Here is a 27,169-nt window from a genome sequence, read left to right on the forward strand (position 1 = left end):
CTATTAAGCTAAAAAGGAGGCCTCCTATTCCCACAGAGGAAAGAAGGCATTGTTTATTTTCAAGAAAAAATTTAATCATAAAACTTTAAGAACACAAACACCCACTCCTTCAGAAAAATTAAGTACTGTGGGAAGAAAGTGGTTGCTATTGTGTCTTATTTTGATAGAGACATAGCAGACAAATAAAACACAACAAAATCAGGAGGTAGATGGCTTTAAAAACACAGGGTTGCTTAATTCTTTAATTTCAGTTTTTACCCTTGTGTTATATAATAAAGCCAGAACAAGAATGGCACATGTTGTTTCCAGTCCTCTTCCTCCTTCCCCCACTAGATGTCTTCTAATTCTTCACTTTTCCAGGGTAAAATCAGACTATACACAGTAAGGAAATTTTCACTTACAACTCATTCTCAGAATTGTATCTTATTGTTCAAAAGAAATGCAAGTGGGAGACCTGTATGAAATGCAACTCTTTGAGCAACAACAGAATTTGCAGTTCTACAACTACAGGAAAGATCAAAGTTTCCACGCCATGCAGTACCTCCCTTCCATGGGGGAGTAAAAGTGGTTCTCACTCTTCATAATCCGTTTTCCTGCACAACTGGCGAAGTAGTGCAGGTATATAAAGGAATGACCTTGTTATATCCGTTTGCTGCTGCTCCAAAGATCTGTTGCTATGCTAGCTAAAGGTCCGTAGATGGCAGCATTGATGCAGTAATTAATCTTCAGCACAACAGAGGTCCAAATGTGTTTCACAAAACTTTCTCATCAGAGACTAAGCACCATTTTTAAATGTCAGAGACCTTAGCATCAGGCAGTATAAGCATTGGACCAGGAACTGTCTGGCAGCAAAGAGCAGCCAGATCCAGGATCACTACTAAAGGATACTACACTAAGCACCCACCCAATAACTGGGACAGTTTAGGCCCCATCATCTTGGAAATAAACTACATCATCTAGACAGTAACGAGCACTGTGAGCCATGAGCTGCTGGTATAGTTCTTAAACTTCATATGTTGTCAAATTAGACAGAAGAAGGAATACAGAGATGTCCAACATCCCGCCACCTTTACCGCCCCTTCTTCCCCTACCGCACCTCATTCAAAACAAGCTTTGCACTCCCTCTCTTTTCTGCTGTTTGGGCAAGTGCTCTGAATTTGGTGGCCCACATCACCACACAGCACAGAGCTCAGATACAAGCAAATGAAAGCAATGTCCCAGATGTTCTAGGACAAAAATAAAAATGCATTGCCAGCCATTATGATTTGGAGGCAAAGGATGAAAGTGCCAGAGAATACGAGGTATGCATGTCCCAGTTCAGCTTCACTGGCCCACCTTCTCTTAAAGCCATCTTTACCAACGCAGCGTCTACATAGGGAAGACTTCTGCTTAAATTATTGAATTTTAAATCTATGCGCTGTCTTATTCTGTTAGGCTTCTTGTCATGATAAAGCTCAGGATTTTCAGCTCCTTCCCTTTAAGGTGCATGTGTGTTTATAAAACGTTAATATGTGTATATATAATTTGTAGTTGAATAGTTGGGCAGAAAGTAGAGAGTCCTCTGACAGGACCCAGCTCCGTACCTGCAAAGACAGTGACTTCTCTAAAATCATCTGCTTGCAGCCAGCTCTGCTGCCTGCCTTTGCCAGCTCACAGCACCAGCTGGCCTTGTCCCAGCGTTCAGGTGCACTGAGCCTACTTGCACTCAACTTCTTCCCCATTTCCCTCCAAGGACAGTGCTGAGCCTACACATGAAGCAACCCTGCCCTGCAGACATCCTAACTAACCAGATTCACTGCTGTGTGGCAAGAATTGAGCTGCTTTGTCCGGGTCTGGATTATGCCAGCCTCTTTACAGTCTTAAATGCTCCCTCTCATGTTAGCTCGACTCCACCACAGCACAATCTCGACACGTTATTGTGTCTGTTAATCTGTGCCAGAGACAGGCAGCACGGGCAGAACAACACTAGAAGACTGTCACTTCATCAAAGCAAGCTACCTGCCAGGGCTGGGCATGCACAGGAATGTGAAACACAGCAAGGCACCCTTGGATTTAAAGGACAACACTTATTCTAATTCAAATACTTGCACAGCTCACTCTCACTTCAGGTGCTTTTGACTGAACACTTCACTGGCATGCTAAAGTCATGTATGTAGCAATCTTTAATTGTTTAATTTCTGATTACATATACTCAGGCTAGTAACTAAGCAGAGGTTGTCCAAGCTCGTGAACTCTGGAGGACTCAAAACAATTTTCCCTACTTTTGCACTAGACTTTTCATCAAAAGAATCTGAGTATAACCAGCTCCCAGTTAAGACATTTCTCTTGAAACATTAACTCTATCCCTGGGAGGCATATCAAGTTTCAGAACAGTACTCCTACACACCTGAGACTTTTAAGAGCACTTCAATGGTAAAAATATCACATACCACATATTTAGTAAGGAAAGAGTATTTGATAAAGCTCTCCTAGACACTTCGAAACTGGAACAACTAACGCACTGCATAGCTCCTGACAATGCATGCAGATTTAAAAAAGAAAAGAAAAAAGCTGAGCATTCATGCACATTTTACACAACTATGAAATATTTGTTATGAGAAATCTGTATTTTTGGGGGGAAGAAAAAAAAAGCTGCTTCCCAACACAACACAGGTGGAAAGCAGAACACAGATACAAGATTTTAAGAAATCTGCCAAAGGCCATGTGGGTTCATCAACAAGCACGGAGTTGTGTTGGTATTTGCCATGAGCTAATATTAGACAACATACATTCTAAGATTGCTGTTCCGTAACGAACCACTGTCTCTAGTCTACTACCCTGCTCTCAGACATCTTAGAGATGCAACTTACATTTCAATTAGTTTTTGAAGTATTGCTTCTTTCAAAGGCTGATGCTGCTGAACAGATGAACTGCAGGCCAAATGCACTATATATTTTTAGGGTATTTAGTGACACAGGGTGTGTCCTGGCTGTACAAGAGAAGGAAGGAAAAAAAAAACAAACCCAAAACACCAAAACCAGGACAAACATGGAATATCAATTCATTATTGCTTTTTTTTATTTAAAAGGAAAAAATCAGGAACTCCTTTCTCAAACCATACCAAATTCTAGAAAAACACAAAAGAGAAAGTAAAATGTGACAGTAATTAGGACACGTCACTACAGCTAACCAGGCTGCAGTCCTCTTAAGCTGCTCTGCTTCCCATTCCTTCAGCTCTACTGCACACAGCATTTATACTCACTCACAGGTTGAGCAGTGAGAGAGGAGGGACAGCTATGCCATGACGCAGCCTCTGAGTAACGCATATGGCAAAACTGGAAACAATTGCAATAAGTTTATGCATTCAGTGTCATGACAACTTGTAACCAGTAGTCTGTTCTTAAATCTTCACTATGATACAACACAGTATCGGAATAATAAAATAAAGCACAAGTTCAAGGTTGAGAACAGTAGCCCAAAACTGCATGTGAACTTATCCACAACAGCAAGCTGGTATGTTAACAAACCGACGCATGGGAGAGTTGCTTCCTGCACCACTGGTGCACTGGACTGTGCAAGAAGCTTCAGTTCTTTCTTTTCAATAGGTCCAAAAGGTGGAAAGTTTGGAAGGAGAAGGAGAACACAAGCTCAAGCCTGCTCCTTACCAAACTGAAGTGGAGGGTGATCCTTCTGCCCCTCTGCATGCAGAACTTCTCTGTATCAGCTGGACAAAGCTTACATTACACGGTAAGTGGACAGGCAAAACATACTTTTCTGTACCATGACTGAAACACCCAGCAGTACATTACTGCTGCAAAAGCAACAGCACAAAGACAATCCCTTCAGTGCTGCATTTTCACATTGTTGTGATCAAGATCGTGTCTTCTAAGACTTACCACCAGCTAGTGCCGGCACTGTAATAGACCACATATGCACTCTGCCTTACCCTCAGACATGAAGTACATTAGGTTAGCTTTTAACTACTCAAAAACAGCTTTAACACAACATAATGCAACTAAAATGATCATCTTTGCTCCCCAAACTTGAGAACAGCAAAAAAATACCCTGGAGGGAACTGAGCATTTATTTCAGTAAAAGCTGGAGTGGTGGAAGTACTCACCCATCTGAGGGAAACCAATGCAACACACTCATCTCTAGCTGATAAAACAGTACAGAAGGAGAAGAGAACAAAAATAGAGTCAGGTGCTTCCTACAACAGAAACCAAAGCGCCAGGGGAATGCGGCACAGCAGAGCAGCCCACTGCCTCTCGCAAACCACAATCAGTGTGACTTTTCACTGGGGTGTTCACATCCAAATGTTTATCACCCTGCAGCTGCTGCCAGCCCCAGCACCTAGGCAAGACCGAGGGCAAACACCTCTTTTCATCACACCACTGCCAGACAGAGCTGCCCCTCCATGCTCCGGCAGCTCAACTGGGCTGCTGTTACCTGCTGTGTAAACTGCTAAGTCAGAACCAGCTGCCCTCACAAGGCATGACCTCCCCTGTAGGGTCAAGACATCAGCCACCCACAAAAAGAAACACAGCTATAAAGCCTCACCCTGCCCACTCTCGGCCAAGAAGACAGCAAGCCAAGAAGCAGTTCGCTGCATACAGCTTTTCCAATCCCAGCCTCAACATCCGCCTGGTTTGCATCCAAATCCAGAATTAGTTTTGTAGTCCCTCTTTAGCTGAGGGGGGGCACTGTCTAACCACTTGCTGGTTTCAGTACATTCACATTATTTTTCCCAAAATAAAGTACTCTTGCCGAGGAGAGTTCAGAAGCCTAGTTATTCTCTTCCAGAAGCCACACACTCTTTTTGTAAACCTTTTAAAAATAAAAATATGTATGTCACTGAATTTCAATGAGCTTTCACTAAACTTGAAAACAGTATGAGTGACTCATCCTGCTGGAGCATGCTCCAGAGTTGTTTTGTTAGTGATAAAGCCACTGAAGAATTTTCAGCACTGGTTAGTCCTTTTAAGATACTCCCTAATCCTAAAATACTAAACACTTTTTAATAGATTTATATTTCTATAGGATGGTCTGGGTAGGATTTGCAGCTCATTGCATTTAAGAGGTCTTTGGAATGACCACAGAAATTAAGTTTAGTATTAGTTCACCTAAACAGGAAAGATCAAACATTTAAAGACATTATTAGTCTACACACTGAAAACCATACCCAGGTCCCTCCCTGTGATTACTTCACCCGTCACGCTGACCTATGCAAATACCTACACACTACCACAAATCCGTTCAACTGCGATAAATGACATGACTCCAGCAGAGAGGGTATTTTCCACAGAAGTTATCTTTAGCACTAAGTAAGGATTACCTACTGTGCTGGTTTTGGCTGGGATGGAGTTGCCTTTCTTCATAGTGGCTACTATGGGGCCATGGTTTGGATTTGTGCTGAAAACAGTGTTGATAACACAGGGATGTTTTAGTTACTGCTGAGCAGTGCTTACACAGAGCCAAGGCCTTTTCTGCTCCTCACACCACCCCACCAGCGAGGAGGCTGGGGGTGCACAAGGGGTTGGGAGGGGACACAGCTGGGACAGCTGACCCCAACTGACCAAAGGGATATTCCATACCATATGGCATCATAGAATCACAGAATGGTAGGGGTTGGAAGGGACCTCTGGAGATGATCTAGTCCACCCCCCCACTAAAGCAAGATCACCTAGAGCAGGTTGGACAGGATTGCGTACAGGCAGGTTTTGAATATGTCATGCTCAGCATATAAACTGGGGGAAGAAGGACGGGGGGAGACATTCGGAGTGATGGTGTTTGTCTTCCCACGTCACTGTTACGGGTGATGGAGCCCTGCTTTCCTGGAGATGGCTGAACACCTGCCTGCCCATGGGAAGTGGAGAATGAATTCCTTGCCTTGCTTTGCTTCAGTGCACGGCTTTTGCTTTACCTATCAAAATGTCTTTATCTCGACCCACAAGTTTTCTTACTTTTACTCTTCCGATTCTCTCCCCCATCTCACCAGGGAGGGGTGAGCGAGCGGCTGCACAGTGCTAAGTTGCTGGCTGGGGTTAAACCACGACACCTACCTACATTACTTTTACAGTCAGTGAAGAAAGCTGTCCCCCAGAAAGAAACCTGATTCTGATCACATCCGAACTGCAGGACTTTGCTGCATCTGGCACCACGTGCACATCTTGACAAATTCTTGACTGCACGCCAGGAGGAGACTGAAATGTTACTGCTCCTTTCCTCACCACACACCTCTCCTTCATCTGGGGGGAAATATGGAGGACACAAGAGGTAACAAACTCTCCGTAGTGCATTTCAATGTCCCAAAGACTGATAGTCAGAGACCTGGAGCTAGCGAGCGCTCTACAGAGAATGTGGAATGATCATCTTCTCTGAATGGCTCTTTCAAAGGTTGGATCTTTTCTTCCAGTTGACAAAGAGAAAACAGGAAATTAGTCTGCTTCACCTACTAGCTTTTGTGAATACTCTCATCCCACCAAAGATATCTGTTGCAGTGACACAGTTCAGAGATTTTATTCCATTTTAATAAAGACTAAAACCCCTCTTCATACAGCATTTTTCTGCAAAGCTCTTAAATAGGCATGTTATTATTTTATAGAGCAAATAAAATATAGAAACATAGTTGTGTTAGTAAAATATGGTAAGTACAGGCATGAAGGAAGCCGTGTATCCAAGTGAATTAAACTTCTCATTTCAAATGCAGCAAGTTTCTGTCACTTTCAGACTGACTACTATCCAAGGCAAAATAAATAAAACGGGGATTTCCAAAAACCAGACTATGCTCTACAGAAAATACATTTACATTGTGCTAATTAGAAACTTCTGCACAACCAAGATGCATATTCTTGCAGATACCTTTGCATGCAAACATTAACCACGTTCACATTACACCACAAACATTTAAAAATGTATTTTAAAAAAGATACGTAGTACAATAGCCCAGTTTGACCACAGTGGAAATATTATAAAAGTCTGCCTGTTGAAAGGTACTAGAAATATCAGTTCACAGACACTGCACATACATGAAATATTAACTTTAAGTATGACCAATAAAAGCTCAGAACTGGCTAGGTTGCATCATTGTTTCCTGCCTGCGAAGAGGAGCTATTTTAGCTAAGTGAAGCTGAGCAGCGAAGAGGAAGTCTAAACCTTCTACAGATTTGGGGCTATGAAAGGAGCATCTCTGAAGAAACTTTGTAGTGCACAAAAGGTAAGTAACCATCATTATGCTATGCTAACAAAGTGATTTGGATGTTTATGTATGTTGCTAAGATAGACTTCTTTCTTCAGAAGCTGAACATGGGCTTTAATTCTAGAACTAATGAAAAGATATTTAATTCTTTAATATACTTTCAAAGTATCAGTATCATTCTATAAATAACATTTAAAGCAAAACGACTGCATTTGTAAATGCACAGCATCATAAATACTGTTGTTTAGGACTTTAACAATAAATTTTAAAATATGTAATAACTAAAAGCATTGATAAGTACGATATCAAAAAAATGTTTGTTTTCATTAAACTAAACCCAGGAGAAGATCTTGTTGCTTGGTCTCTCTGTGCTTCAGTGAAAGCCATGTCCTCCCCAGGGAAATGTGAGCAAATGTAAGGGACAGCCAAAGGAAAAAAGGGGATTGGGAAGAGAGATGCACACAATCCTTTCAATGGAATCACTGTTGCCTAACTCATAGTAAGAATTTGGAGGAAAAGATTTAATTCTGGTTTTGTTCTGAAAGTTTTTGTTCTTGTACATAGCACCTAGATCGGCTTTACAATTCACATTAGACCTTCAGAACCTCAGTTATAATTTAAAAAAAATTAAAACAGGTTGATAAAACATACAGACCAACATCAGAATAATCATTCAGAATTAACAAAGACAGACATCTTGGAAACCAGTGACTCCAGGGGCAATTCAGCAAGCATTTTAATCAATACGAGTATGTAAGTGTTCCCATTATGAAAACAGCAACTAAGGAAAAAACATCCACCCAGCGGCACCTGAAGATCTGCTTGGGCTGACCTATGAGATACCAGCCTGAACTCCAGGCAGACAAGTACGGATAAAAAAACCCCAGAACAGATGCATTTGTGTATACGTGCAGATAGGTAACTAGACACTTTTTTCAAATCTCATTATATCTTACCTACATAAATGTTAAATTTTAGATTCTTAAAAACAGATTTAGAAGAAACAACTAATTATAACACTGGCATGCATTTAAACCCACAGAGTTTGGAAACAGTGTCTTCAACAACTAAACAAAAAAACCCCAGCATGTTCATTCTTTGATGTATCTCAAAACTGGCACAAACTTGAAATAAGCTGCAAACAAGCCATAGAACCACAGGTTTTCCTGATAGAAGCTCGTGCCAGATTCAGCTTCCCCTCTTCCCACCATCATCAGCCTGCTGGTTATTTCAGAAACAGGACCTGGCTAGAAACAATTACAGTCACTGCAAGTCCAAAGGAGAGAAGAGCAAAACTAAAACCAAAATCCATGCTGTTTATTAACATTCACCTATAAAAAGTGAACTCTTCTACCTATCCTATACATTACTACTCAATTTACCTGCTGAATCAGTCAGGATCTTGATATATAGGTAGTAATGTGCTATGCCATACACAACCATTAGCAAGAGAGAAAAAAAGAGAACGAGACAGAAGAAAAAAAATTAAAATGTGCGGGGGGTGTGTGTGTGTATTTTCGCAATATTTGGACAATTTTATGCAACAGTAAAGCAAGTGGGACAGTATGTCAGATAATATTTCACCTATGCTACAAAAATTTTCTTTGAAGCATATGCCATCTACCTTTCAATAAGGTCTCCTATCACTCTTAATTTTTTTAATTTTTAGTGTCCTTTACACAATGAGGTACTTTAGAGACATTTGTACAGATGCCCTCCAAACTTCTTTTTTTGTCAGCGTTATATACATAGCTTTTCCCATACAAAACAAATTCTGTTACATGTTCTAATGACCTCATCCTGATCAGAAAACACATCATCTTATTTTGTACAGCTAAGAAAAACCTTTGAGACAATATACAGGACTAGGTATTTGTATGCATAATTTATTTCATATCTGTAAACTAGAGAATTGTAAGAAAATCAGAAGTCCAAACTTCATATTTCAAGGCAGAAACTAACCTGAAGACAGACTTAATAGGTTATACTTAAGTTAGTTACGCTTATGGATACTCTTCTCAAACGCAACTGCTATTTTGCAGTGTTAAACCAGGATACTAGATCAATAAACACTGCTTCAATCCACTACGTATTCCTCTGCCACTGAAAAAAGTACCCAGTAAAACATTACAGTGAAAGCATAAAACAGACGAGCAGTAATGGTAAGCATTTTTCTAACACATTCTCCACTTTTGGAGACAAAACACACATGACCTATGCATTCTTCTGCTCTTGAGAACAGTTTTGGTACCTGATACTATAGAAGTTACTTGGCTGGCTGTCACAAGTGGGAAGATCGGAAAAACAACTAACTCTTTCGTCCTCCTCACAAAGCTGCCACAGGGCTGGGTAAAAGGCCAAACAAGAGGAACCCACACATGCGAAGTCATGAAACTGTGACCACAGCAAGAGCCAGGAAAGCCAGGGGGTGCGGGTTAACCAAAGCACCCATGCAAACACCAGGTAAGGTTTGCAATCCTCTCATGGCTCCCAAGCAAACCAGGGGATGATCTCTTCCAGCTCTCATCACCTGAGTCTGCATAATGACATTTCAGGTGTCGGGCTCCTATGACCAAGAAGCTGAGAGAAGCAACACGACTGCGCTCTGGAGCGGCTGGCTACCAGCCAGCAAATTTTTCTCCCCCCAAAATACTGTTCACATAGCGTCTGGCTGGAGACTGCGCTGCTCCCCATCTTTCTATGTTTTTAAACAGGAAGTCTATCAATCTATTCATCTCATTCATACGTCACGTGGTTGGTTCTGATGCCCTGGTATTAAATACTGTATTAGAAGCTACATAGCTACTAAGATAGCTTCTTAGTGTCTTTTACAAGCAACAGCATGCACCTATTCTTTTGGCAGCTAAGTAGTTCCTACACAGATAAAATGCAAAGTCAATATGTGACTCTGCATATCCAAATGTCACTATATGCCAGGCTCACTTATTTCTTTTCAATAACTAGTTTTAGTCATTAATTTTTCAACAGGGATGACTTGAAGAAATATTTTCTTTACAAAATAGCTCTCTTACCTCAACTACAGCTGTTTCAATCTAATTATCGGCTACTGAAGCACACTCAAACTAACTAGTCAATCTTGACTTTTTGATTCCTTAAATAAGAAATATCTTAAGTAATTAAAAATATTTAATTAAAACTAGCTTATAAATACTATTTCTCATAAGTCTGACAGTACAGGTACTTCCTTCAGAGCACAATAACGTATTTGTAGTCAAAAAAAGCAACAAAGCTAGCACATTTTCACAGCTAAACAATATAATCTGATCACTAAACCCCATCCTACAACAATCTTGTGTGGGGTTTTTTTAAAAAAAGTTTTTATTTGACTGAGAATAACTTTTCATCTTTTATCTATCTTTTAGGGTATTTATGGAGTGCAACAACTATTCCTAAATTCAATTAAAATATGATGTCTGGAAATCACCACCCTGAAGAATACAGGATTGCATCACTGGTCTTCTACAGTTTTGTATTTACAGTGGGATTGTTGGTGAATGCCACTGCACTATGGGTTTTCAGCTGCACTACCAAGAAGAGAACAACTATAACTGTATATATGATGAATGTGGCGTTACTTGACATAATTTTTATATTTTCCTTGCCTTTTCGGATAATCTACCATGGGAAAGAAATGTGGCCTTTCGGAGATACATTCTGTCGGATTATCAGTGCTTTCACTATATTTTATCCAGCCATTGCTCTGTGGTTGCTCACTTTTATAAGTGTAGACAGATTTATGGCTATTGTCCAGCCCAAACATGTCAAAGAACTAAAAAATACAAAAAAAGCTGTGCTGGCCTGCACTGGAATCTGGGTAATGACCCTCGCAACGACGTCTCCATTGCTGTTTTTACAATCTGATCCAGACAAAGCCTCGAATTTCACCACCTGCGTAAAAATGCTTGATATCATCCATTTAAAGGAAGTGAATACACTGAACTTTTCTCGCTTGATTTTTTTCTTTTTGATCCCCTTGTTTATCATGATGGGGTGTTACCTAGTCATTATTTACAATTTTATCCGTGGCAAGACTTCCAAACTGAAGCCTAAGGCCAAGGAGAGATCCATAAGAATTATAGTTACTCTGATTGCTCAAGTACTCATCTGCTTTGTACCCTTCCACATTTGCTTCGCCTGCCTGATGTTGCAGGATGAAGACACAACTTACAATCCCTGGGCAGCCTTTACAACCTTTCTCATGAATCTCAGTACGTGCTTGGACGTTATACTGTACTACATTGTTTCTAAACAATTTCAGGCAAGAGTCATCAGCGTAATCCTTTATCGCAATTACCTTCGAAGCGTGCGCAGGAAAAGTTTTCGAACTGGAAGTGTAAGATCACTCAATAATATGAACAGTGAAATGATATAAAAAGAGAAAAAAAATGTCAGGGGACTTTTATAATGTAAACAAATGATTCCTTTTCCAAATTCTAGCATTTTGACTGAAGAATGTCCTATAGCCAGAAGTAACAGATGTATTTGTTGCACTGTAAATATGAGAAGCAGAATAATTGTACCTCTTTATATCTGCTCAACAGCTTTTGTAAATCTGAAATGAACCTACAGTGTTAAACTTTCCAATGCTTTTGTCATCTCAAAAGATTGTGAATTTTGTCAGACATGAAAAAGTGATTATTAGTATAATAAAGCAGACAACACTGAAGAATTATGATGCAGCATATATATTAATTTTTTTAATTTGCACAACCAAATGCTCCTGAAACTACTGTATATCCTATACTTCTAAAATTAGCTTCATTCTCTCAAGATCCATGTTAGCATGACCTAAAGAGAAAGTGTATGTAGGTAACATTTATATTTCATTCAACTAAAACCTTCCTTGATGCAGCTTTCTTTGTAACTGACAACATTCTGCAGTCATAGACAGTCATCAGCCTGGAGAAGGCCCAGAGAGACCTTATAGCAGCCTTCCAGCACCTGAAGGGGCCTACAGGAAAGCTGGAGAGGGACTGTTTACAAGGGCATGGAGTGACAGGACAAGGGGTAACGGCCTTAAGCTGAAAAAGGGCAGATTTAGATTAGATATGAGGAAGAAATTCTGTACTGTGAGAGTGGTGAGGCACTGGAACAGGTTGCCCAGAGAAGCTGTGGATGCCCCCTCCCTGGAAGTGTTCAAGGCCAGGTTGGATGAGGCTTTGGGCAACATGGTCTAGTGGAGGGTGTCCCTGCCCATGGCAGGGGGGTTGGAACTAGATGGTCTTTAAGGTCCCTTCCAACCCTAACCATTCTATGATTCTATGATTATATAGAAATACCATCAAAAGGTATAATAGTCAAACCATTCATTAGTCCCCTGTGGGTGTGCTGTGCACATTTATTACACCTTACTCTTGCACAAAGTATCTTTTTACACAGATGAAAATACTGAATTTGTCCAGACACAATAGCATCCTATGTCCCAGCAACAAACTTCAAGGTAGCAAACATGATGAGTAACTGTAGTACTACTCAAGCTTTCAACTCCTTTTGAACACTCACAGACTACAAAAACAATGTCTTTATAATGTCAAACACATGCCTTTTCTTCCTTATTACATCAGTCTTTGGCTACTTTCAAGAGACACACTAAGAAAAGTAGAAATTAAAAAAGCTTAATATTGTGTTTAATATTAAAAATCTCTCTCCAAGGGTTTTTATTATTACCTCAGAGCACGCGACACATGGAAACTCAAGTCTCTCTGAGGTTGAGATCACCTGTCAGAAGCTTAACCACAAAGGCTCTGCAAGCTCTATGGTTCTGCTATAATATGTACATCTCTTACGAAATGCAGAAATCTCAAACACAGGTTATGCGAAATGGAACCACTAAATACCTTAAAGCTTTAAGAACTTCAGATGCAAGCATGAAATAGAATAACACGCGCTAGCACTCATTTTTTGACACACAAACATATGAAGTACCAGTATGAAATGCATGTAACTGCATATGCATTTAAAAATGGACATAAATACATGAATTATAGTTGTGCTGTCTTTGTGATTTAAGAAAGAAATCAGCACCAACCTGATTTCAGTTTTCAGATTTACCGAATTGAACAAAACCAATTACAGCAATAATTTGTGTGCTGCAAGCTGTGTTTCAATCATGCTGACAATGGAAATGGGGCTAACAGAATGGAAAGTTGTTATTCTAAGGATAAAGTATAAATGAATTAACCACAGATCACAACTAGGAAATGAATGTTTGAAAATATAATAGTTGTGCCAAGTTCAAAAGAGGATTAAATTTAATTTGAAGGGTTACATGAAGAAAGTTTTTTTAAATTAAAATCTGCACAAAATAATCCCTTGAAACTGTATCTAAAATAACTAATCCATTAGGAGCTACTTACAAACCAGAAGGCAAGCTGTTGATGGTGATGCCAAATATATACTGAGTGATTTCTACAAGAAGAAGATCAAACAAAGCTGAGAGCGTCCATGCACCCAGTAAAAAGGACTGGAAAGAAAAAGTTTAATTTCAATTAATTCAACAGTTTAAAAATAAGGCAAAATAAGGCTTTAATGTATCTCTAAATAAAAGAAAAAAACCCAAGAAAACCACCATACCAGTTCAATTAAGACAAATAACATCTTTAGCACAACATAATTCCGAATCTACCTGTCTAGACAGTGATGAATGAAGACTTAGATTTGTTACAAAATTAAATTTTATGGGTCTGATAAATTTCAACTGATACAGCTGCAAACTTTAATTAGAATAATCCACTGACTGCAAGATATTATCAATATAAATTTAGACTTATAGAAACCAAGTTCTCTTTAAAACCCTTTTACATATATTTCTATACAAAATGTTAGTAATAAAACTGCAATATTAATCCAACACTACAAGATTTGAAACAGCGTAGAAAACAATTTCTGTTTAAAAAAAAAAGTAACTGGAACTTACTGAAAATTTTCTGCTGCCATATCTTCTTTCAAATATTCTAAAGTTGTAAATGAGCAGACCACTGCAGAATGTGTCTTTCAAATCAAGACATATTGTTCTCCCACATACAAGTCTCCAAATCTAGAAAGTTAAAGATTGTCATGTTAAGTCTCTCTTCCTTCAGGGAAATTCTTTACAGAATTTGTGCTAAGAGTGAAGTCAGATAACATTTAAGGAGGTAAATAAAGAGAGCAGAATGTTATGGAGAGTTCAAGAAGTCTGTTTAAAAATAAAATATTTTACAGGAAGAGGTCTACCTGTTCACAGGTACAATTGAAATGAAGACAAATATATTTTTATGCCCTTAGTTCAGATTTACAAATAAAAATGGAAATCACAACTGTAGTAAATTGGAGAATTACAGAAAAAAAATACTTTGGAAGTGACCTCCAGATATCAACTAGTAAGTGTAATGCTCTAAGCAGGTCTAATTGGATCTAGCTTGCTCAGGGCCACGTCAAGTCAAGTCTTGAACACTTCCAAGGATGGAGATTCCACAACCTCTCTGGGCAACCTGTGCCAGTGTTTGGCCACCCCCATGGTTTAAAAAACTAAATCAAATCCTTACATCAAGGCAGAATTTCCCATGTTCCACTTTGTGCCCACTACCTCTTGCACTACCTCAGTGCACCTCCAAGCAGAGTCTGGCTCCACCTTCTCTATAGCTTCTGATCAGCTACCTGTAGACAGCAATAAGGTGTCTCCTCTTTGCCTTCTCTTCTTGAGGCTGGGCAGACCCAGTTCTCTCAGCCTCTCCTTGTCTGTCACATGCTCCAACTCTCTGACTTTCTTGGTGGACCCGTTCCATTGTGTTCATATCTTTCTTGTACTGAAGATCCCAGAACTGGGCACTTGTGAGACCACATCTAGAGCATTGTGTCAACTAGAGGAGTAGGGTCACTTGCCTCGACCTACTGGCCACACTGTCACTAATACAGTGTGAGCACTGTCTGGAGATGGTTGGCCTTCTTGGATGCAAGAGTGCACTGTTGACTCCTGTTGTCCAGCAAAGTCCACAGGTCCTTCTCTGCAGAGCTCCTTCCCAAGCACTTGCCTACCCCAGCATGCACTGTTGCAGCCTGCGGTTATTCCATCCCAGAAGCAGGACTTTCCAATTCATGAAGTTCCCATCAGCCCATTTCTTGGGCTTGCCAAGGTCTCTCTGAATAGTGGCCCTGCCTTCCAACATATTGACCATTCCCACCAATTTTGGGAAAAACTTGCTTAAAGCGCACTCCATCTCATCATCTGGGTCACTAATGAAGACATTAAATAATACTGTTTCCAGTACTGATCTCTGAGGGGCCCTCCCCTAATTGATACCTGCAAGTGGACTTTGCACTAATGACCATAACTCCATTCACAGTCCAGCCAATTTTTCACCTATCTTTTTGTCCCGTTATTCAGTACGTACCTTACGAATTTGGCTTCAGTGACACAATGGGATACTGGGCTAAAGGCCTTGCTAAAGTCAAGGTATGCAAAATCCACTGACTCCCCCTTGTTCGCAGTACCACTTGCCTCAAGGAAGAAAGCAACCAGTTGGTCAGGCATGCTTTCATAGAATCATACAATGGTTAAGGTAGGAAGGGACCTCTGGAGATCATCTAGTCCAACATCCTCACTCAGAAAAAGTCAACTAGAGCAGGACATTACCTGACCATGTCCAGTCTGGTTTTGACTATCTCAAAGGATGGAGACTACACAGCTTCTCGGGGGAAACCGTTCCTCTGTTCCATCAGTCTTACAGTAAAAAAGCTTTTTCTCTAAATTGAATTTCTTGTATTTCAATTCATGCCCATTGCCTCTTGTCCCTTCACTGGGTCTGGCTCACTCTTCTTTGCTCCCTCCTCAGGTATTTCCACACTGTGAAGATCCACCCTAAGCCTTCTCTTCTCCAGGCTAAACAATCCCAGCTCTCTCAGCCTTTCCTCATATGTCAAATCCTCTAGCCCCTGGCCATACTGGGGGACCTCCACTGGACTCTGCAGCATGTCAAGGTCTATCAGGACCTCCTCTACTCAGGAGCCCAGCACAAGAGACAGCACTCCAGGGAGCTACATTAAGGTCAAAATAAACAACATCCATGTCTCTCCCCTCACCCACCAAGACAGTCATCTACCTCATCATAGAAGGCTATCAGGTTAGTCAAGATTTCCACTTCATAAATCTGTGTTGACTACCCCCAGTCACTTTTTTGTTCTTTGTGTGTCTAAAAATTATTTCTAGAAGGACTTGTTTCATGATCTTCCCAGAGATCCAGATGATGCTGACTGGCCTGTCAGCAATCTCCTTTCTTGCCTTTCCTTTTCTCAGGAACCTTCCTTGATTGCAATGACCTTTCACAGATAATCCAAAGTTGCCTCACAATGACATGAGGCAACTCCTTCAAAACTTGTGGGTGTATACCATCAGGCCCCACAGACTTGTATATGTCCAGTTAGTTTAAATGTTCCTTAGCCTGATCCTCCTTCACTGAGTTTAAGCCTTTGTTGCTCCAGACTTTTGCAGTGATCTCGGCAGCCTGGGACCGCTGAAAACAAGTCTGACTAGTAAAAGAACCAAGGCAAGGCAAGCACTGGATACCTCGGCCTTTTCCACGTTTTCCATCTCTAGGTCCCCATTCCTATGCAGCAGCAGGCCCACAATTTCCTTAGTCTACTTTCTGTTGATATTCCTGTAGAAGCCCTTCCTGTTGCCTTTCACATCCTCTGTCAGATTCAACTCGAGGTGGGCTTTGGCTTTCCTAATCCACCCCTGCATGCTCAGACAGCGTCTCCATATTGCTCCCAGGTCACCCGATCTGCTTCCACCTCTTGTGTGCTTCGTTTTATTGTTTTGGTCAGGAGCTCCTCATTCATCCATGCAGGCCTCCCAACACCTTTGCTTGACTTCCTACGCACTGGATGAGCCATTCTGCAGCTTGGAGGACATGATCCCTGAGAACCAACTAGATCTGCTGGTACACTCTTTTTTCAGGAACCGTATCCCATAGGAGTCTTCCAAGTAGATCCCTGAACAAGCCAAAGTCCACTCTCCTCAAGCCCAGGGTTGCAATCCTGCAATTTGCCTTGTCCCCTCCTCTCAGGACCCTGAACTTTACCATCTCATGGTCACTGCAATCAAGGCTGCCCCTGATCTTCACATGCCCAACCGGTTCTTCTTCCTTGTTTGTAAGTACGAGGTCCAGACACAACATGTCCCTTCATCAGCCCCTCAATCATCTGCGTTTGCAAGTTGCTATCAATGCACTCCAGAAACCTCCTGGACTGCTTGTGCCCTGCTGTGTTGTCCTCCCAGCACATATCAGGATGGTTAAAGGTCTCCATGACAGCCAGGGCTTGAAGTTGTGAGGCTTCTTCCAGGTGTCTGAAGAAGGCATCATCTACTACTTCATGATCAGATGGCCCGTAGCAAACACCACCACCAAAGCTGGCTGTACTGGTCTGCCATCTAATCCTGACCTATAAACTCCCAACTTCCTCATGTCCCAAAACAAAGCTCTGTGCAGTTCTGCTGCTCTTTCACATACAGAGCAATTCCCCTCCTCGCCTGTCCTTCCTAAAGAGCTTTTATCTGCCTGTTGCAGCACTCCTATCATGTGAGCTAACCCACCACATCTGCATAACCCCAATGAGACTGTAGCCCTGTAATGGCATATGACCTTTAATTCCTCTTATTTGTTCCCCATATAGCACGCATTAGTGTACAAACACTTCAGAGAGGCACCCAGTCACACTAATTTCCCAGAAAATGTATGGGAGTGTTCCACATAATGCTGTCCCGTAGGCACTTCCTTATTTATGTGCATACACTTGAAGTAGATCCTTTTCAGTCCTGTTTTGTTGATTTCAAGATCCCTTCTGTTCACATCACTCTGTACCCTTTGCTGGCTCACCCAGTCCACTGTCTCCTCACTTGACTATGGATTGTGATCTCCCTCCTGTGTTGTTCCTGTCTTAAAGTTCTCCTCACCAGGCTGGCCTGCCTGTTAGCAAAGATGCTTTTGTCCCACTTGGTCAGGTGGATCCCATCTCTCCAAGTAATCCTCAATCCTTAGAGAGGGTCCCATAGGCACAAACCCCAAAACCCTGTTGCTGACACCAGCTGTGCAAACAATTGTGACCCACAGGATCTGTCCACTTCACCTTGGCTGGCTGCTCCCAGTCACCTTTGTGTCCTGCACGTATTGAGAAATGGCTTCTAAAAAGATTTGCTCCATGGCCTTCCTAGGGACCAAAGTAAGGCAGAGTGGCCTGATGTTACCTGGATCCTCCTTTCTGCCCCTCCCAGAGATGGATGTGATGTTTGCCTTTCTCCAGTCATTGGGTACCTCCACCAATTGCCATGACCTTTCAAAGATGCTAGAGAAAGGTCTCAGAATTATATTTCCAGCTCCGTTGGCACCCTCAGAGGTAACCTGTCTGGTCCCATTAACTTATGTGTGTATAGTTAAGTGATCCCTAACTCTATTTTTCTTAACAGTGGATACTCCTTTGCTGTCACAGACTCTGCTAGGAGGCTTAGGAACCTTGGAAGCCCGAAGGCAAAACATGCTAGTACAAACTAATACATACATCTGCCTGAATACCTCGGCCTTTTGCATATCTCTTGTCACTAGGTCCCTTGCCACAACGAGGACATGGACCACACTTTCTTTTGCTGCAGATGTACTTACAGAAACCTTCCTTGCTGCCCTTCATCTCCTTCGCTGCCCTTCGTCTCCCTCGCTTGTTTCCAGCTCAGCTTTGGCTCTCCCTGCTCCCTTTCCTAAGCCACAGCCGGCTAGGCATTCTCCCCTCCATGGACGTCCAAGTGCCAACACACTGCCTGAGCCTTACGTTTCTCAAGGTCTTTAAGCCTCAACTGATGCTTCTGCCTCTAACTTCCCCAGCATACCAAAAGACTGAACAAAAAGAAAGAACTGAGACCTCACTGTTCTAGCTGTCCCATGTCAACATGCCCAATGTTAAAACCCAGCCAGCAGCACAAGTACCATCCCTCCTGAAGTCCAAACCACCAGGGCTGCGACCTCACAGCTGAATTTCGTGACACATGTTAACTGAACAACCCTCATATAGACTATGGAAGGCTTCTAAGCCTAATTGCTTTTTACTTTAGCCAGCTTAAAAAATACATAGGTCTAATGTAATCAAGATGTTCACTTTAAACACTGCATCTTCACTGTTCCTGAGGGTCCCCTTTACGGAGACAAAGATGTTTTAGTTTTAGACAGTACATATGAAATGTAGTCTTCTTCAACTGCACGCTTTATTTCCTGTGCTATCTACCAGCTTTGACAAGTGTTAATATCCAATATCCAAAATGTCTGTTCAGCCTCTGGCAAAATTCCATTCCATTAAAATCATCCCCACAGATGAATTTATTCTAAACAAATTTTCTTTTAAGTGTTCTCATTTGAATATTAGCATTAGATAGGAGTTAAACGATCTGCTCTCCCTGATCTCTGAGATACACAATTATATAGTATATAGCTTACTCCAAAGGCTATGACAATAAATGAAGCAACAATTTCAGGAAAGAAAAAAATCCAAACCCACAAATTCCCCAAAACATCACAATAAAAGTATCATAGCTTCTACAGATACTTGCAAATGTTTATGCTTAAGACACGGTAAAGATGGTTTCTTTGAATAAAACACAGGTAACTACCGTTTTTCAGCAGATCAAACAAATGAAAAGAGAAGACTCTTCTAAAGACAAAGTGCAAAAACCAAATAAGCAAACAAATCTGAAACCCACAAAATTTCCATTTAAAACTTGAATAGTTTCTCAGACTTTCTCCTCCTCCTCCCCAAACACATGGTTGTAACACTTTTTAAAAGGCAGACATTAATTTACGTATTTTTGCTGCACGGCATTAGCAAGACACTTGGAAAATATGAACAGTGCTCTTGCAAAGTCGTAAACTACATCATTACAATAAAGCTCTTGTTCTTGACAAGAAGGATTGCAGAGAGTGCAACAGCATGGAGAATCACTAGCTAGGTCTAATAATCTTTTAAGGCTTATAGGTTACAGTCAGCATCCTCAAAGACATTAAGTTGATTACATACTTTTTTTAACGTAACTGTAAAACACGTGGGGGATGCTTAATTAAGCTGAGAACAAAACCTTACAAGATGCAATACCTAAAAGAGAAACTATCTCAGTTTGAACTGGGAATAAGCAAGAAATGTCTAGCAAGATCATTAACCAATTCCGCAGATTACTGAGGAGCATGACAAACTCCCCCATCACTTGGAATCTTCAAATTAGAAGCAGCAGTTCTCTTCAACTAGCAAACTTTAATTTCTCACAACTAACTACAACAGAAGTTACAGAGTGAAAATTATGGCCTCTGTCATTAAAATAAATCATATATAATCAGAGTACCCGATCACAATAGCCCTCTTCAGCCTCAAAAACTAAGCACAATAAGATATTGACATTCATATCAAAATACTTCTATTATTACATGGGTTAAATCACACTTCATTCACAGCAAGCTTCCAAATGCCAGTGGCTGGAAGGAAAAATGATACAAACCCAATCATTTTCCAGACAAAAGAAAACAGTAAAAAACTATGTTGATTGTTTCAGATCAGTTTTTCTCACTTTTTTGCAAAAAGTGATGTACTGGGGTGACATAAAAGAGGTAAGAACAAGCTGGTGTACAACAGTGAACAAAGGGGAAGAACCAGAGGAGAAACAGACTGGGGAAAAAAAATCATATAGAAGAGCACAGATGGCAGTCTCTTTCCACACAAAATGAACTGACTCTTACCTGAAAATCCTCTTTTATAGCTTGTAGGTTATATGCAAAGAACTTCTGATAATGTTGGAAAAGCAGAGTCAATAGAATCGAGATGGCACTTGGGACTAGTAAGAGACTCTTTGACAAAGGTGCTTTATCTTAAAGACAAAAAACAACAACAAAAAAATCCATTTTAGAGAAAAATCTCTCGCATTAGAACTGACATATTTAAATAGGTGATTGGAAAACACAATAGCGGTGGCACCATCTTGACTTCTTATCTCAACAACTTCCCAAGTTCTCAACAACTTGCAAACAGATTGGAAAAACACACCAAATAAAGGAAGTCTTTGGAGATATTAATGACAGTTAAATATCAATCAGACATTTTGTTTTCAACATTCTCTCATGAAATTAATTGTTTGGCTATAATTAAGCCTAAGATCTCTGCACTGACAGAGATAATGCCCTCCTATGGCTCAATCATGTTTAAGGAAACAAAACAATCACTCTTTTTCGCTAGCAAAATATACATGCACATCTACTTAAAACAAGTATCTCTGCTTCCTTTGCATTAGGGATTGAGGTTAGCTTTTTTCTAGAGGCTATGAAGCAGGAACAACCTGAATAAATGTCCTGAATAAACTGACAGTGTCTTCACTGCACTTGGATCCACCATTCAAGGAAACATATCTAAGTTAATTTACATGCCATTCATCTTCCATTCAGTCATTACAACTTTATTAATAAAGAAATTAATATAATCAGGACGTTTGTGAAATCAGAACTTCTTTCCCCCAAGTAGCATGACTTCTGGAAAAGACACTCAGAAGAAAGCAAGCAGAGAACAGAGAAATCTGCAATAGGCATTTACTAAAAACTGTCAACTGGAATATCCAGCAGCATTATACTCAGCAATTCATCCTAAACTGCTGGTGTAGTTGATGCAACAAAACACAAACTCTTGCCCAACAATTCAAGCCAATACAGAAACTCTGAAATATTATTTCTTCTATGACTTTTCCCCAACTTTATGACTTTTCCAGGCAACTTTTCTTCTATGACTTTTCCAGGCAACTTTAATCACATTTATTTCCTTCCCGAACATCCCAGTTATAGCACAGAACCTACCAATTTTCGGACAACTGCTTTTCTGCAGGGTATTATGAAATCCATAGATCTGCTGTCATTATTCTTAGATAACAAAAGGAGCAATAAGACTACTTTAGAAGCACTAATGGGAAGTAAAGAGCAGGAGCACAGGAAGAACAAAACTGCATTAAAAAGTGTAATAGAAGAAACCTTTAGTACATATCCAGATAAACTGACCACCATAAACGATTCTGTTAACATCTGCTGCACACTAGAAGAGTGAACTGCTAGAAAAGGAAGATGGTAATAGGCACCAAAGGCAAGATTTTAATCATGGCACAATCCCACAGCCATCGAAAATATGGTTCTTACTACGTAATTTAAGCATGATCCTCATCCAAGTACTAACTGATGACATCAAGAAGAACTTTGATGGGCACTGTTAGCTGTTCCTAGTTCATACTATCTTGAAGTCCGCAGTCTTCTGATGTTCACCATGTGAAGAAAACATCTCTTCTTATGTGTATCATAACTTAAATTTGTACCGAAAACTTCTCTTTCAGTCAACAATCTATACCTTTGAGTTCATTATTTACAGACTCACTTTCCTTACTCCATTTAAGCAATTAATGCCTTGAAGAACTATCCTTTTATAAGAATTAGACGGTGACTTGGATTGACACAGGTTGATGTTACTCTGCTAACCATAAGCTCTACTCTTATGATTAGGTTTTCTCTGTGAGACATACCAGGAGGGCAGAAAGCCTGGTTGATTTTTATTTTTTTTTAATGCAAGAAAACTATCCACCTTTCAATTTAGTATCTTTCTATAGTCTTCAGATGCTCATTTTTTTTTAATTATTCATTCGTCTGAGTTGGACACTTCAAAAAACTCTGAAGCCATCAGAGTACTGTAGAACACTGGGGAAAAAAAGAAGCTGGAGCTCCCTGAAACTTACTGGGAGCACAATACACATATATATTCACTTGAAACCTCAGCCAATGCTCCTTTAGTTAATTTAGCTTAGTTAAATTAACATTTCTTAATGTGAAAAGGTCAGTTTTATAACCAGGATATAAGAGATATTTGAAAGTATAGCCTAAATCAGAACAATAGTAGTAGCCACAACAGTAGGCATTTCTGAACCAAAGTTTTATCAAACTTGCTATTTTACTACAAAAGACATTTACATTATTTCATGAGTTTAAATAATTTTTTTACAAAAAATTGTTAATCCTATAATAATTTTCACATAAGGATCATGTTACCAAAAAAAACGCAACAAGCAAATCACTAGATTTCCCACCATGACTATATATTTCTATACAACTTTAATATTTATACTTTACTGTAATTTTCATATCATTAGATCATTTTTACATTACAGGTAATACACACTTGAACTACTTTATCCTATCAAGTTAATTCCTAATTTGAATGCATTTAAAAATAACCAACAGTACCTTATCTGTTTTCTCCAAAAGTGTGAACACTTATTTTTATTATGAGCCTCCTTTTAGCTTTCAGCTTAGACACTTTCAACCTTGTTATAGAGGAAAAGTACTTATTTTTAAGCACGTCACCAAGTGAAAAACCACAGAAGTAACTAACCCATTAATGTGACGGTCACCCACAGGGAACATCACATGAGTAACGGAAACTTCTACTCTCAAGCTTCTCAAAACGTCATTATGGTTGATAAATTTGTTCTTGTCCAGTAAACTTAAGAAAGAGAAACTCTTCCAGATAAATAACGCATCTCCTGAATTCCTCCCCCCCTCCCCAAGTGTTTCACTGTACAGTGCAGTAGTTTGCTTTACCCATCAACAGTGTATAGATCATTATCAAGGACCACTGTGAGGTTGCCACTGCAGAAGAAACCCTCCCACTGCTGTGGAATGCCTCAACCAGTAAGACCAAAAATAACTAACAATACCGGATACTGCACAATTGGGTATTCTGGCATCCAAGTCAAATTCCTTACTTAGAATGTAAAGGTAAAATTTAGAAAGCAAAATTCTTAATCCAATGCATTTGCAACCATGTAGAGGATGGAAACACATACTACCAACCTACTGGGGTACCAGTGTCTATTGGCAGCACCACTGTAAATGTGTGCACGGAGGAGAAAAACACAGTGCCTCTATACCATGTAAAGAACATAGAATGAAAGGATAAACTCTCATTTTGATCCTGAAGAGTTAAAATACATCAAACACTGTCTTCAAAGACCTTGGAATAAATTTGCAACCCCAAAGTACTCCTTAAGTGGCATTTCTTTCAAAAAACAGGCAGTAATAGTATCGGTGCTGCAACACACATACTGAGCTCCCATCTGCAACATTTTATAATAACCAGCAAAACATGCCTGTGCTATCACAAAGAGCAAAGAACTCACTTTCACTACAGATCTTTGCTTCCCCCTGGTGCAATGAAGAAGTTCTCCCCAAAACTGTCCTCATAATATCACAGGCAAGCATCCCAACATTTGTGCTATCACTGTGCAATGCAAGACTGATCCTAAAACGCAATATGAATGAGAAAATCACCTCTACGTCTCCACATTCCACCCCTGAACTCATTACAATGCCCACAGATCCTCTTCTTTACAACCTACTACTTTTCTGGCTGCCAGTACCACCTTTGAAGTACAGAGAATTAAGGAATAGATGTGTCCATCCATCACAGAGGGGGAGGTTTATGGCACAACTGTTCAGGGAATTGCAGCTTCCGAAGCCACCAGAAGAATACAAAAGTTGTGGTAGCAGTAACAGCTACAATTTTTGAAATTATTTCATGTTCCCTGCCTGTTCACCACTCACAAGTGAAGACAGACAGCAGATGAGCATGTTAAAACAGGCAGCCAGACCAAGCTACTGTTTCAGAAGGGCTTTTTGGGGAACAACTTCACCCCCTGGACTGCTATTCTGGGCCCAAGATTGAAACGTTGACTTGGGAGAGGATCTCATTGCTGGCACCAGCTGATGAGCAGTGGCTGCAGAAGCTCTAATTAGTTCAGAACATTTTTTTGTGGGGATCCCTACTGAGCTTACACCACAGCTGCAGATGAAACATACTGTGTAACATCTTTCTTCTCTGCTATCACCTGCAAACTTCCCAAACCCAGCTGCTTTGAGGCAGACATGCCACTTTCATACAAATTCATTCCTGGGGGCCACTATAGAGGCATGAAATATGCACAAACCACCTTTTAATGCTGATACACAAGATCTGTGATCTTTTAAATCATAACTGATGGCACATCTGAATGCACAGTACTTCCCAAATGCACTGATGGAATCTGTATTTTGGGTGGTTGTTTTTCCTGCATTTAAGCCATCATGCAGATATTAATCTTTTATATTCCAGGATCTGAACAAGAACCTGCAGCAGGTTCACCAACTGACAGTGATGCTTCCAAATGGTCACAGTTTTCAAGGACTCTTGCCTACTATTTTCCCTTCAGATGCAAGCTTGCTACAGCAAACAGCAGCATGAACACCTCCTCCTGAAGGCGCGGAAACCTTGCTTGTCCTTTAGTGTAATGGTTGATGAAACCCACTGTCAGATATTCAAATCTGAAAAGTAATTGTTAAGTGCTTCCTAGACACCAATGTATGCTTCTGGGAGGCTGGAGCAATCTTACTAGATCTGAGGAGCAAAGTTTGTCTTTATTATAACACCACACTGAGTCCAGAACAGTAGCCAAGAACAAATGAGAGCGTGCCATGGAGGGAAAAAGACAAGAGGTATGGACATGTGTAACACTGCTTGAGGAATCCAGAAGACACTCTGAGACTGCATGCTGACTGGTAGGATGGATTTTAACCATATGATCATATTTTAGAGTTTGTTCAATCCAATCTAAGTATTTTTCTAATATTCCATCCTTTGAAAAAAAATACCAGGCAATACCAGAGGACCCCGCAAAAGCAGTGAAGTTACTGCTGCCTGAACGTATTATGTGACTGGATGAAGTATTCTGGGTCAGGAAAGCAGCTCCTGCCCTTGGCCTAGGCACAAAGCACAGACACAGGAAGGGGATCCTGTGTTCAGACTGTCACTTCACAGCATAGTCTGGTGGTTAATCATCGTGATGCCTGCAAGTGAACACAGTAACGAGTTCCACTGCAGGAATAGTTTTTCATCAAATGCTTATAAACTTAATGCAGAAGCTGAGAGGTGAATAATGTTAGTATATATACTAAGAAAGTCAATACAGAAACCAGCTGTGATCATGTTTTAAATCTATTTTTAAAAGGCACTGGTAAGACTGTAATCATTACAGACTTATACATGTACTGTTCAGAAAACTGCTGGGTTTAGTCTAGGTCACAAACTATAAAAGAATGAGGAGCTACAAAAAGAAAAAAGAAAAGAAAGAAAAAAAAAGAAGAAAATCTTTGTTTCTAAAAGGAACATTTGAAAAGACACAGAAAACAGAACAGGCTGAAGTCGACAAAAACGCTCCCCTCGTTGAGCAGCCTCTTCTTCCTCCCAACCACAGAGTATGTCACCATACTAGTATTAGTATACACTGTCAGAAATATCAGGTATGGCTACACCACAACACCACGTGGAGATCCCCACGCTAGCTTGAAATGAGTTACCTCTGCAGCAGCACCAGAATAGCCACATTTTTGTGGCATTCAATGCATGGCTAATTGAACTGATGTGGCTATGCTGCTCCCAGGACTCAAGCTAATATTTTGAACCGGGTTGCACTGTGGCATGCTGATGTACAAGCTAATTTGTTTTCCCATATAGTACTGTACTGCATAATACTGTTATGCACAAAAGTCCGATCTATTCAATACATGCAACATTTTTCTTTCAGTTGTACCACAAAGCATCAACTTACACACCTTTATTATTTTCCTGACGCCCGCACACAATGCAGTTCAGTCTTGCAGGTTACGCAAGCAGGGGAGCACAGTGTTCCCTTCTTGCCTTGGGGATTTGTAACAAATTGCTAGCACTGCACTACAAGGTTCACAGAGAGGTAAAAGCATAACTTGCATTAGCAAAAATGCTTACACACAAGTTCAAAGGACTCTACTCCCTACTAGTACATGAAGCGGCTTGAGTGTAGTAGGCAAAGCAGTCAAATATTTTCCAGATGTAGCAAGCGGATAGGCTTTAAAACCATGGACTCAGGTTTTACCT

The 27,169-nt window shown here is 40.3% G+C and overlaps 2 protein-coding genes across 6 annotated transcripts in view; one reads left to right on the plus strand and one right to left on the minus strand.

The window, feature by feature from the left end:
- Positions 1–27,169, minus strand: part of UBAC2 (UBA domain containing 2) — a 108,342-nt gene that overhangs the window by 75,718 nt on the left and 5,455 nt on the right. For all 4 annotated transcript variants that reach the window (XR_008577091.1, XM_054825342.1, XM_054825331.1 and 1 more), the window contains exons 2-4: positions 20,941–21,068; positions 14,115–14,234; positions 13,555–13,661 (exon numbers count right to left, since the gene is read on the minus strand). Coding sequence is in view for 3 of the 4 variants with exons in the window: in XM_054825342.1 (XP_054681317.1) it covers positions 13,555–13,661; positions 14,115–14,234; positions 20,941–21,068 (355 nt within the window). In the remaining variant the exon portion in view is untranslated. The remainder of the gene's footprint in view (positions 1–13,554; positions 13,662–14,114; positions 14,235–20,940; positions 21,069–27,169) is intronic.
- Positions 7,086–11,859, plus strand: GPR18 (G protein-coupled receptor 18). Of its 2 annotated transcripts, XM_054825386.1 has the most exons (3): positions 7,116–7,195; positions 9,512–9,640; positions 10,561–11,859. In XM_054825386.1, exon 3 carries the CDS (start codon positions 10,605–10,607, stop codon positions 11,568–11,570), a length of 966 nt encoding a protein of 321 aa, XP_054681361.1. In that variant the 5' UTR covers positions 7,116–7,195; positions 9,512–9,640; positions 10,561–10,604; the 3' UTR covers positions 11,571–11,859. The 2 variants fall into 2 exon arrangements, with proteins under 2 accessions (XP_054681351.1, XP_054681361.1); XM_054825376.1 differs by lacking the exon at positions 9,512–9,640 and having other exon boundaries at positions 7,086–7,195.

Source organism: Grus americana, chromosome 1, assembly GCF_028858705.1.
Source record: "Grus americana isolate bGruAme1 chromosome 1, bGruAme1.mat, whole genome shotgun sequence".
NCBI classification, from domain to species: Eukaryota; Metazoa; Chordata; class Aves; order Gruiformes; family Gruidae; genus Grus; species Grus americana.